The 12,124-nt window shown below is 33.5% G+C and overlaps 1 protein-coding gene across 2 annotated transcripts; it reads right to left on the reverse strand.

The window, feature by feature from the left end:
* Positions 1-207: 207 nt before the first annotated feature.
* LOC126888827 (uncharacterized) lies at positions 208-10,527 on the reverse strand. 2 transcript variants are annotated; one of them, XM_050657243.1, is made up of 4 exons: positions 10,416-10,527; positions 6,694-6,989; positions 2,226-2,683; positions 208-347 (listed from the first exon to the last, which is right to left on the reverse strand). In XM_050657243.1, the coding sequence occupies exons 1-4, from the start codon at positions 10,431-10,433 to the stop codon at positions 340-342; spliced, it is 780 nt and encodes a 259-aa protein (XP_050513200.1). In that variant the 5' UTR covers positions 10,434-10,527; the 3' UTR covers positions 208-339. The 2 variants fall into 2 exon arrangements, with proteins under 2 accessions (XP_050513200.1, XP_050513199.1); XM_050657242.1 differs by lacking the exon at positions 10,416-10,527 and adding an exon at positions 10,173-10,280.
* Between the last annotated feature and the right edge of the window lie 1,597 nt (positions 10,528-12,124).

Genomic DNA, 12,124 nt, shown 5'->3' on the forward strand with positions numbered 1-12,124 from the left:
AATCCGAATTAGAATATTTTTCCTAGCGGATGCGCAGTGGCTTTCTGGACTATATCAGTTGATAAATAAAACACGAGTTTTTATTAAATACAAGTTAGAAGAAGCCATCGTTGAAATCCCAAATGAGAATGGCATGGTGTAATTGGCATTAATGAAGATCTGAATTATTTTAAGAGTGTACAGGAAATAATAATAAAAATAAATAAAAAAATTTAATGCCTTTATTATTTTAAAATATTATAAACTTAAGAACTTAATCAAATTTATTATTGGCTCTTTGATTAGAGTTAGCTTCAGAGTATTGGAGGTCCTCAACTTCTTTGAGTATCATAGATTTGTTTATCCACCTGAAAGGAACATATTTTTGTTTATTATACAGTAATAAAATAGTTATTTTTATACCAAGCCAGTAAAGTGATTTTTTTATCGAACAAGTCTGATATTACGAGAAAAGCAAGCCTAGCGAACGAGGTGAGTAACAGACGAGTTCGATAAAGGGTCTATACTGACGTGGTGCATAAAAAATTTTATCGCCAACATAATTTGATATTGTTTTTAACACTCACTTGCAATTTACAACTTAAGAACTTATGACAGTGATGACAGATGACTTTTTCAAGATGGCCGCTTTCGATTTTTAATCGATAGTTATCATTATTGAATAATTACTAAATCGGTAAAGTTTCAATTTATTTTGTATCAATATATTTACAAAATACTACAGAATATCACTTTTTGACATAAATTTAATTAACAATATCGCAAATTTTGTACAATATTTTTAATAATTAAGGTAAATGAATGTTAAATTCATTCAAGTAAAAATCTATTACTGCCATCGACCACTTTACATTCAATCTCAGTTAGTTTGATTAATAATCGCGGCAAGTAAAGTAAAATTCTTCTTTCAGTACAATAAAGTGTTACTTTACTGCCGCAAATGAGGACAAATGAGTACAATATTGAATGACTTTAGTGACGGTTTGCGATTAAAATTATAATCCTAAACAGTTCTTGAAAAAAAAAATGAAAAAAAATCTCACATACTCAACATCGACCTGTATTTATTACCATCGGCATGTCAATCCCAATAATAAGATAATATCCTTGACCTAGGTGAAATCTTAGAAAAGCGAACTGGAAGAAGTTCTTTGAAACACATTGGATTTCACCAACCAGTAAAAATTACGACAGATGTTTGGGTGCAGTAATGATTGTTGCAAAGGAAACCATCCCTAGGGGATGTCGCGCAGAATATGTGCCCAGATGGCGTAAAACATGTAAAGACTTATACGCATTACTTCTCAAATGTGGCGAGCTAGAAATACCCGATGAGCTCTTACATCACATTGATACAGCTGAACGCTAAAATGGACAGAGACTGTCGAAAACCTTGACTTTAATGACCTAGAAAAAATCAAGCCGAAAGACAGGGTCCATGTTGCGAAAAATTGGAGGAGCTCATATAGTATCTCTATCCTGCCAGAGCTCCTCAAAACTGAACATATATCACCAATGTGAAAAGAGAGTTTAGTTAATTAAAAAAACGGACAAAACGGACTCATTTGGAGAATATTCAGCAAGAATTGTTATTTGTGAAATCAGACGCTGAAAGAAATGAAATGAGGTAAAGCATCCAAGAAGTAGATGGTAAAAACCAATATCGCAATCAACAAAGCATTTTCAAAAGAATGGCTTAAAGACATATTATAAAGGAAACATGGGAACAACAATTCCAGGAACTCGAATCATATAAATATACATGAAAGCAAGTTTTCGGAGGTTTGGAAATTCGTATAATATGAAAATGGAAGACATAAATACAATAAACCTACAAACCATCAAAATCAATATATTTAAAAGTCACTACGTAAAAGAACTAAAATAGTCCAGATCTGAATATTTCCAACAAACGCCCAGAAAATCCATGGACCAAAAATTACCATCGGGGAGGGTAGACCTCAGTTAGTACTTCTGTGACGCACACATCTCAAGCTTAGAATTCAGAAATATTATTACTGCTTGCGTCTTGTTATGAGGATGACGAGAATTCACGCCTGATCTTCTAAACTGCTCTCATCATCAACATGCAAAGGGTAACTGATAACTTTTTGAAAAAACATTGGGGGAAATATTTTTGATTATGATTAGTCTTCTATTTGCTAATTGGTGTTAGTACAATCTCATATTGGTGCCATTTTTCTCTTTTAAAAACAAATACTTACGGATGAGTTTGTGAGCCCTGTCTCTGAGACGGGAAATGAGACCACCACCTTCTCTAAGTACAAGTTCAGGCTGCTTTTCATAAACTACTTGTCCACCAGGCTGGTACATGATTCTGGAGTCTCCGGGTTGATTTTCGTAAACTACTTGTGTATTAGGTTGGTACATCATTCTGTCTCCGGAGTTAGGATACATGACTTCTTGTCCGTTAGAGGGATAGTAGATGGAAGGATTGTATTGTCCGTTGACTGACTGGAGATAACTGGGGTCGACGAGGATGTATTGGCCGGTACGTTCGTCCCACATATAATTGTTGTTGTCTGGTTGTGTGTACTGGATTTCGTTGTCGTCGTTTTTGCCTTCAACGTAGATCTGTCCGTCGTCCAAATATTGGCGGACCATCACTAATTTGGATCCGACGTATTCGCGCTTAAGGGTGTACTGACGTCCGTAGTTGTCTCTGTAAACAAATAAAAACTTTTATAGAAGAAAAAATATAAATATCTACTATTAGCCCAATAAATGACCGTTTTGGAGTGTAATTTCCAGGGGCAACTCCGAATTGCATGAAAATTTGGATTTAGGTTCTACTTACCCTCCACTTCAAAGTTGAATTTGTGCCGTTGGTTGCTTTTACTTGGAGGGTGACATTTACCCCTTCTCGGGGTGTGAAAAACGCGTGTTTAAAATAAGGCCGGAAATGGATAAATTGACTTATTTTAAGCACCTTTTGTTCTATAAAGTTTTTTACGTAAGTCAATACTTTTCGAGTTATTCGCGATTTAAAATGTTGATTTTTCGACAAAAAAACTACGTTTTCAGACCGTTTTCCCGAAATAACTCAAAAGGTAAATATTTTATCGAAAAAAATATTTTTAGCAAAAGTGTAGCCTATAAAAAAAACGAAAAAATTGGTGTACCAGTAAAGTCTACAAATTGAGCAGAAGCAAAGTTGTAGCTCATGAAAAATACGCTCTTATTCGTCTAATTCTAAATCGAGTAATTCAACGCGAAATCACCGAAGAAAGAAGCGTTTTTCGGGAAAACCTTATTAACATTTTTAAAGTATCGAAAAAAAGCTTATTATTTGTTTTTTTTTTTTTACAAAAGTTTACAGCATCAAAAATAAACCAGTTACACTGAAAAAAAGGCCCCTTTTTTTTTGGTAAAAAAATCGTGAAAACCTCCCTCTATTTAGCACCCTAAATGAAATTAATCGTTTGGCTTAACCATCTATTTTAACTGTATGTGTATTGTTTATATGATTTGTAAGTTTGATTGGTTTGAAGTGCTTATTTTTGAAAACATTTGGTTTTATAGTAAAAAAAATTTTCTAAAAATTTTTGAAAAATTTCATTTTTTCAAAATAACTTAAAAAGTATTAGTGATAAGAAAAATCTTAAAGAGTAAAAAAATGTAGGTTTTGCTATTATAAATATGCTGGTTTCATTTTGTTTCTCCGTAAGACAAAAATTGGTTAAGATATGGCTGTTCAAAATTTGCATACACTCGTGATTAGTGACCCATTCAAGCTTTCTCAATTAATACCCTTTCAAAAATAAACACTTTAAACCGGTGACACTGACAGATTATATAAAAAATAGATAAGTAAGTAAATTGTTTGTAAAGCGGTAGCGATTAATTTCATTTGGGGAGCTAAACACGGCGAGATTTTCATGATTTTTTACAAAAAAAAGAGGGCCAACTTTATTTTGAGAGTAACTCGCTTATTTTTAATGCTAAAACTTTTGTTAGCAATTAAAACAAAGCTTTTTATAAACACTTTAAAAAAGTTTAAATGGATTTTTCCCAAAAAGTGCTTAATTTTTCGGTGATTTCACCTTGAAATATTCCATTTGGAATTAGACGAATAAGAACGTATTTTTCATGAGCTACAACTTTGTTTTTGTTTGATTGATAGACTTTTCTGATACACCATTTTTTTGGGTTTTTTATAGGCTATACTTTTGCTAAGAGTATTTTTTTCGATAAAATATTTACTTTTTGAGTTATTTGCAAAAAACCGTCTGAAAACGTAGTTTTTTTGTCGAAAAATCAACATTTTCAATGGCAAATAACTCGAAAAGTATTGACTTACGTAAAAACTCTATAGAACAAAAGTTGCTTAAAATTAGTCAATTTATCCATTTCCGGTCTTATCTTGAACGTATGTTTTTTCACCCCCGAGGCGGGGTGACTGTCACCCCCCAAGTAAAAGCAACCAACGGCACAATTTCAACTTTGAAGTGGAGGGTAAGTAGAACCTAACTCCAAATTTTCATGCAATTCGGAGTTGCCCCTGAAAATTACACGGTATCGCCGCATTTCCCGTTCATTTACTGGGCTATATGTAATTCAGATACAAGATCTTACAGAGGAGCAAATGCAGATAGTGATCATTTCGTGGTAGTCGCAAAACTTAAGCAAACATTTAAAAGACAAAATAAAGGCAACTTAACCCTAGAAACAGGTTATATGAAAAAATACTGAAAGAAAAACTGGAAAAATCTATCTTAAGTAAAATCGGAGAAGATCAGGCGGGGTTCACGACAGGAAGATCTTGCTAAGACCACATATATCCACTCCAAAAATTAATTGAGAAAAAAATGGCAAAAAATAGACCAGTACACATGGAACTCATGGATTTAAAGAAGGCAGATGACACGATTCCCAGAAAACAACAACTGTAGAACACGACGAAGGAAATCGGAATAACTCAGAGGTTTAAAGAAGCCGTAAAAACCTTTGCAACAACAACAGGGTAAGAGTTAAAACCGGCAATGAATACTCCAAGAAATTTAAGTCCAAAAAAGACTTATTACAGGGATGCTCTATATCTCCGACACAGTTCAAGATATTCCTAGAACAAATACTAAAACCATGGAAAAGAAAACGTGAAGGGATGGGGATACCTATTCGGGACAACTTCTTGTGCGCATTAAGTTATGTAGATGACCAAGTTGTGACGGCTCAAGATGAAGAAGATCTGTCCTAAATGCTCCAAAAATCAGAAGGGGAATACACAAAAAATGGACTGGGAATAAACGTAGAAAAGACCGAATACTTAACAACAGAACAAGAACCAGTGAGAAACTTGGAAATGGTTGATGATGGGGAAATTAACGGCACTGAAAAATTCAAATACTTAGGATTCATACTCTCAAAGAACGGAACCATCGAGCAAGAGATAACCAGCAGATTAGCACAGAAAAAAACATGTTAACAACTTAACCATCTATTTTAACTGTATGTGTATTGTTTATATGATTTGTAAGTTTGATTGGTTTGAAGTGCTTATTTTTGAAAACATTTGGTTTTATAGTAAAAAAAATTTTCTAAAAATTTTTGAAAAATTTCATTTTTTCAAAATAACTTAAAAAGTATTAGTGATAAGAAAAATCTTAAAGAGTAAAAAAATGTAGGTTTTGCTATTATAAATATGCTAGTTTCATTTTGTTTCTCCGTAAGACAAAAATTGGTTAAGATATGGCTGTTCAAAATTTGCATACACTCGTGATTAGTGACCCATTCAAGCTTTCTCAATTAATACCCTTTCAAAAATAAACACTTTAAACCGGTGACACTGACAGATTATATAAAAAATAGATAAGTAAGTAAATTGTTTGTAAAGCGGTAGCGATTAATTTCATTTGGGGAGCTAAACACGGCGAGATTTTCATGATTTTTTACAAAAAAAAAAGAGGGCCAACTTTATTTTGAGAGTAACTCGCTTATTTTTAATGCTAAAACTTTTGTTAGCAATTAAAACAAAGCTTTTTATAAACACTTTAAAAAAGTTTAAATGGATTTTTCCCAAAAAGTGCTTAATTTAACGGCACTGAAAAATTCAAATACTTAGGATTCATACTCTCAAAGAACGGAACCATCGAGCAAGAGATAACCAGCAGATTAGCACAGAAAAAACATGTGTTAAACAAATGAACTAGATGCTGTGGGATAGACAGATTACCAGAAATATAAAAAAAAAGAATATAATATAACATCTTGGTACGTAGTGTTATGATCTATGGAGGAGAGAATTGGGTAATAAACAAACGAAACAGGTCCAAAATTACAGCAACTGAAATGGAGTTCATGAGAAGACGCTGCAGAGTGACAAGAATAGATCGCATTAGGAATGAGGAGATAAAATCAAGAGTGGCAGTAGAACAAGACATACTCAGCTACATCGAAAAAGAAACGTTTAATTTAGTATGGACATGTAAGAAGCGCAGATCCTACAAGATGGATATCAAAGATTTTGGATTGGAGCTCAATAGGAAAGAGACGAATATGTAGACCCCGAAGATCATGAAGGGATGAAGTATACGAGGCCATGGAAAGGCGAGACCATAGAGACTGAGAATGGCAGAACAGAAATGACTGGAAACGTTGGCTGAAAGAAGGAAGGCTTCGACAGCTGTAAAAATCTTTATATAGATAGATATACTTAATAGACTCATCTCTTACCTGTATACTTCGTGGTTGCGCTGATCAATTTCACGTCCGTTAAGAATATCAGCCTGGACATTGGCTTTTTGTCCAAGAACATCGCCGTTAACTTGACCGTAAGCGCCGATTCCTTGTTTGCCAATACCTGCAGAAAGGTCAGCACCTATTTCGTTGTTGAGGACTTTGGCACGAGCATTGGCGTCCAAACTGGCGATGTTGTCAATAGCAAAGAAATCTGTGACTTTATCGAGGAGGCCGTTTTGTCCGGTGATGAGTGCTGCGTGGCAACAGCCGAACAGGAGTACAAAAGACGTCTAGAAATAAATAAATAAAAAAAAAACAGTTAAATCAGAGTATAATGGAAAAAATTTAAGTATAATGCCAGAAAAATTTCAATAAAGTAGTACCAAGCGTAAGGTTTTGTGCTGTTAGAAGTTGGTGGAAGGAGAGATAGAATAAAACTGAGGATTAGATGGAGGGACTGTGTAGCAGACGACTTGAGAGAGTGGTACCAAGTAGTATCAAGTAGTACCAACTAGTAACAAGTAGAACCAATATTATTGCAAAGTAGTGCCAAAAGTAAGGTAGATAGAGAGATGTATGAAAACCGAAGATTAGATGGAGGGAATGTGTAGCAGACGACTTGAGAGAGTGGTACCAAGTAGTAGCAAGTACTACCAAGTAGAAAAAAGTAGTACCCATATTATTGCAAAGTAGTACCAAGAGTAAGGTTTTGTCAGGCAAGACATGAGAAGTAAAGAATGAGGGATTATGTGGTAGAGGACTTCAGAGAACAAGGTTTAAATGAAGAAAACGGGATGGACAGAAATGGGTGGAGAAGAAGAGTAATGTACAGTAGCTCATGAAAAGGGAAAAATTGAGGAAGAAGAACAAAAAGAAGAGGAGAACATCCCTTAAAAAACACGCTTGACAGCAAAGATATTAGTATCGTGTGAAAGTAGTTCTTAACTTTGAATACAGAAAAAGCTCCAAGTTGATAGTTGGGCGCCGGATTTCAACTTCATCTTCTAAGAAATATCTTTATCTACAAAATTATCTAGCTACGAAAACCTTGAGACAGAAGTGGAAGATCAAGCGAATACATAGAGTAAACTGAGCCTCAGGTCGTCTGAATAAACTAATATGGAGAAATGAAAATATTCGGAAAAGAAATGAAAGGTAGAATTTACAAAATAATCACCATACCAATAATGATATGATGGAAGGCAGAAAGAGGACGTGCCACAAAGAGAACAAAAACATTGCCAGAAACAGCAGAGCAGTAGAGATGAAAACTTTTAGAAAAAGCGATGGTAAAGCGCTAGGGGACAGAGCTAGAAGCACAACTATACGACGGAGATGCGAACATCAAGGACAGCAGGCGCGGATCTAGAAATTCATAATAGGGATGCCTCAAATACAGTGATGCCACAGCTACCGATTTTTCGGTAGATCTACTGAATACCTGTCAAATCTACCGATCTACCCGATTCTCCTTTTTTTTCTACCGAAAAATCAAAATTCTTAAATTTCAAATTAATCTGCCGATCTTTTTTTCTACCGAAAAATCAAAATTATTACAAAAATTTTTTTAGCGGATCGATTTGGCAACAGAATTTAGTCAATTTTCAAGAATTCTTGAATTGCTTTTACTAGCTTGTGACACAATGTGCGAACCAGCAGATACGGATTTACCGATATCAATTTTATGACCAGTCCTTTGTCCTTTTATATTATGATTTTGGAAGTAAAATGTATCTACCTAAATCTGAATAGTGCATACTGAAGGATTGTGGCTTATTTTGATATAAAAGATAATTCCAAACTAAAAATAGATTTTATATTAAAATCCTAAATCAGGAGAAATTTATTTTGCACCTTTTAAACTTAAAACATTAAAAATTTTTCTCGTTCTGCTTTAATATCCGACATTGTTTTGTTTTTAAACGATTATAAAGTGTAAAAAATCATGTTTTTGCCTATAAAACATTCCTTGTAGATTTTAGAGAAAAGTGTTTCAAATAAATATTCCAGATCTTAATAGTTTCTAATTTGAAACACATAGGTAAACAATTGGAGATAATTGCAAAAAACCCTAATTTTTGCAGTAATTTATAACAAAAATTTTTAACTTGTTTAAACAATTATACAACTTTCAAATAAGAATATTTGTATTTTGAACGTTAATAGGTACACGTGTGGTAAGTTTTTTTAAAAAGTCTACAACAGGAAAAGATATTCAGCTTTATTTTATTATAAATAAATTAATTCCTTATAACAAAACTAAAGCATCCTTGATATTTAGTATTGCGTTAGTTAGACGGCTCTACTCGAGTTACTTTGGATTAAAAAAAATGAAGAAAATTGCTCTATAATACATAGAAAGCCAAGAAAATACATTTTTTTAAGGTATACCGATTTTGAACTTTGAATGATTTTTATGATGAATGGTGATTATTGATCATGATGATGAATGTAGTTTATTTTTGAATACTGGTACCTAAAGTATCATTTTTTGCAATGTGATAGCAAAAGAACAAAAATGAAATCTACCGAAATTTGACGATTTCTACTGAAAAAATAGGAACAGTCTCCCGAAATTTTGTCAAAACCTGTGGTAACACTGCTCAAAAATTATATTTTCCAGATTTAGCCATACGACTTACACTTACTCTAAGGATAAAATACACTGTATAATCCCAGATACCTATGGCATCAAAAGGATTGATAGACAATTCACGACTATTAATCTCACTGGTCGTTTTTTACCATAAAGATTAACCTTTCTACCATCAATGGGTAGGTACGCATGGATTATCTAGTAAAATATAAATTTTTACATCTTTATTATATCGCAAATTTGAAACGTGACTTTTCATGAGATAAGGTTTTTACCCAGTGTAATTTATTTGCATTTTAAAATATCATTTTTGTTATTCTTTTAATTGAGAAAAATATTTCCGTTGTTTATGGTCCCACCGGTACCCAACCAAAGCAAAAATTCTTTGGAAGCGGTTGTCGTGTAATTTAGTGTTGTACTGATGGCTTTTAATTTAGAGTTAACAGAAAAAAATAATAAATAATAAAAAAAATACTTATAGACTAAATACAGTAGTAGTCAACGGGTCCATAAACCCCCCTGTATCCGCGCCTGAAGGACAGGAAAGAAATACAAGAGTATAGTGGAATGATAATATAAGCCGAATGACAAAGCATAGAGTAGTAAGAGACGGTTTCGTAATAGGAAGACGATCCGTGGGAAGATCACGAAAACGATGGAACGACAACTTACTGGAGGCACATTGAAAAACAGAGTAAATTTTTTATATAATCCAAAGGATCTCGTTATTATTATTAGGACATCATTGCATGGATCTGGATGAACAGTAATGCCAATTTAGATACATACAATGTGGATGTTTAGGCTTTAAAATACCAACAATTCGAAAAAAGGAAAAAAAAACATATTAAAAAACTATAGAGAATTTTCAACTCACCAACAGCTTACAGTTCATGTTGGAGCTTCAACAAGTCAACTGATAAAGTTTTTCAGAATATCGTTCTTACATAAAGTGAGGTATTATAAATTAACTTGATATTTCAGTATCAAATTATAATCTACCTATTAGGGTATTTTTTAGGAAAGGAAATGTTCGATATGATTGATTGATTTAAAATACCAACAATTCGAAAAAAAGGGAAAAAACATATTAAAAAACTATAGAAAATTTTCAACTCACCAACAGCTTACAGTTCATGTTGGTGCTTCAATAAGTCAACTGATAAAGTTTTTTAGAATATCGTTCTTAAATAAAGTGAGATATTATAAATAAACTTGATAGTTCAGTATCAAATTATAATCTACTAATTAGGGTATTTTTAGGAAAGGAAATGTTCGATTTGATTGATATAACACAGTTTATCTTACTTCGGTTTTTGTTTATCGCCAGTGTTAATTTTTGAAATGGAATAATACAAAAAATGGGCGCAAAATATAAGTTATACAAAGAGAAGCAAGTCAATAATATTTTGTTACGATAGGTAATTGGCTAATAGTTAGATAATAATTATGTAACCTAACCTAAGCTAATCGGTACCGGACTAGTCTTCTTCTTCTTAAAGTGCGTATCCATTCTGGATATTGGCGATTATCATGACTCTTGACTGTGTTTACCGCAGATCGGAACAGTCCAGTGGTAGTCGTATTATACCACTTTCGTTAACTTTTAAGACAGGAGATCTGTCTTCTTCCCGGTCCTCTTTTACAATTTACCTTCCCTTGGAAAGTTAGTTGGAGAAGGCCGTAACGTTCTTGATTTCTCACGACATGTTCTATTTAGATATTCTATTTTTTTAGTTGTGATGGTCATGAGAATTTCACACGCTTTCCCATTCTAAACAGGACTTCCACATTAGTATGTAATTCAGTCCACCCAGGATACACGTAAGATGCGCCTATAACACCACATTTCGAAAGCTTCGAGCAACTTTATAGATGCAACCCAAGAAGCAATTGGACGTAATATTACGACGTCTTAACGTTGGATTAAATGCCCCAACGTTAATACGCGACGTTGCGACGACGGTCAGAAAACCGCTATTTGCACCTAAGTGGGGAATAGAAATACGGGTTGCCTCGACGTCCCCCTCTCGACTTCTCAGCTCGAGATATTTTATCATCAAATTACGTTAGTTTTTAGGACTTTGGTCTTGTAAAGTAATAGTATAAAATTCTCCACCACAGAAGTACGGCCGACACACTTCATTTTTACCAAATAGGTTAATAATCTTATTAGGAGGATATTAAATCATCAGAAACTAAGATGCATGACGCCCTGTTGATACTTATTTAAGTACGTTCTACTCTATTCAGAATATAACCTAAGTGACTTGTATAATTATTTTATTAATCATCTGCCTCATTGCATAATGCGGTCGAAAATTTACAAACGCAAGGAAGTGTACTGTTAAACTAGGTATAAAAATTGCTAAAAACTGAAAGTGCCTCAGAAATTTACAGGTTAAATCGAACAAAACGGTAAAAATAGAAATAACCATCGTAATTAAAAAAACATATTATTATGTCTAGACCCATACAAAATTATCCTTCATTTATATATAAACAAAATTCGTTAATTAAAATCAAATATTCATTAAAAGCTAGCAAAAAAATTGCCAAACATTATGTTTCAAAAAATGGCTGAATTATGGCGATCTTTCATTAATGGCGGATTTGACTCGCGACCTAAATTGCACTACATTTTAACATTTGGACAAGGACACCCCCTGCCGACCTTTAGTATAATCAATTTTTACCTTGCACATCTCGAATTTACCTATTGGTATACCTAATACGTCCTAAAGTAAGCGCAAACAACCTGGTCTTGACGACAGACTCCCGACGACCGGTCGTCGTCTCCTGAACGTTGGGTTCGATACTAATAAATAC

The sequence above is a fragment of the Diabrotica virgifera genome, chromosome 7 (assembly GCF_917563875.1).
Source record: "Diabrotica virgifera virgifera chromosome 7, PGI_DIABVI_V3a".
NCBI classification, from domain to species: Eukaryota; Metazoa; Arthropoda; class Insecta; order Coleoptera; family Chrysomelidae; genus Diabrotica; species Diabrotica virgifera.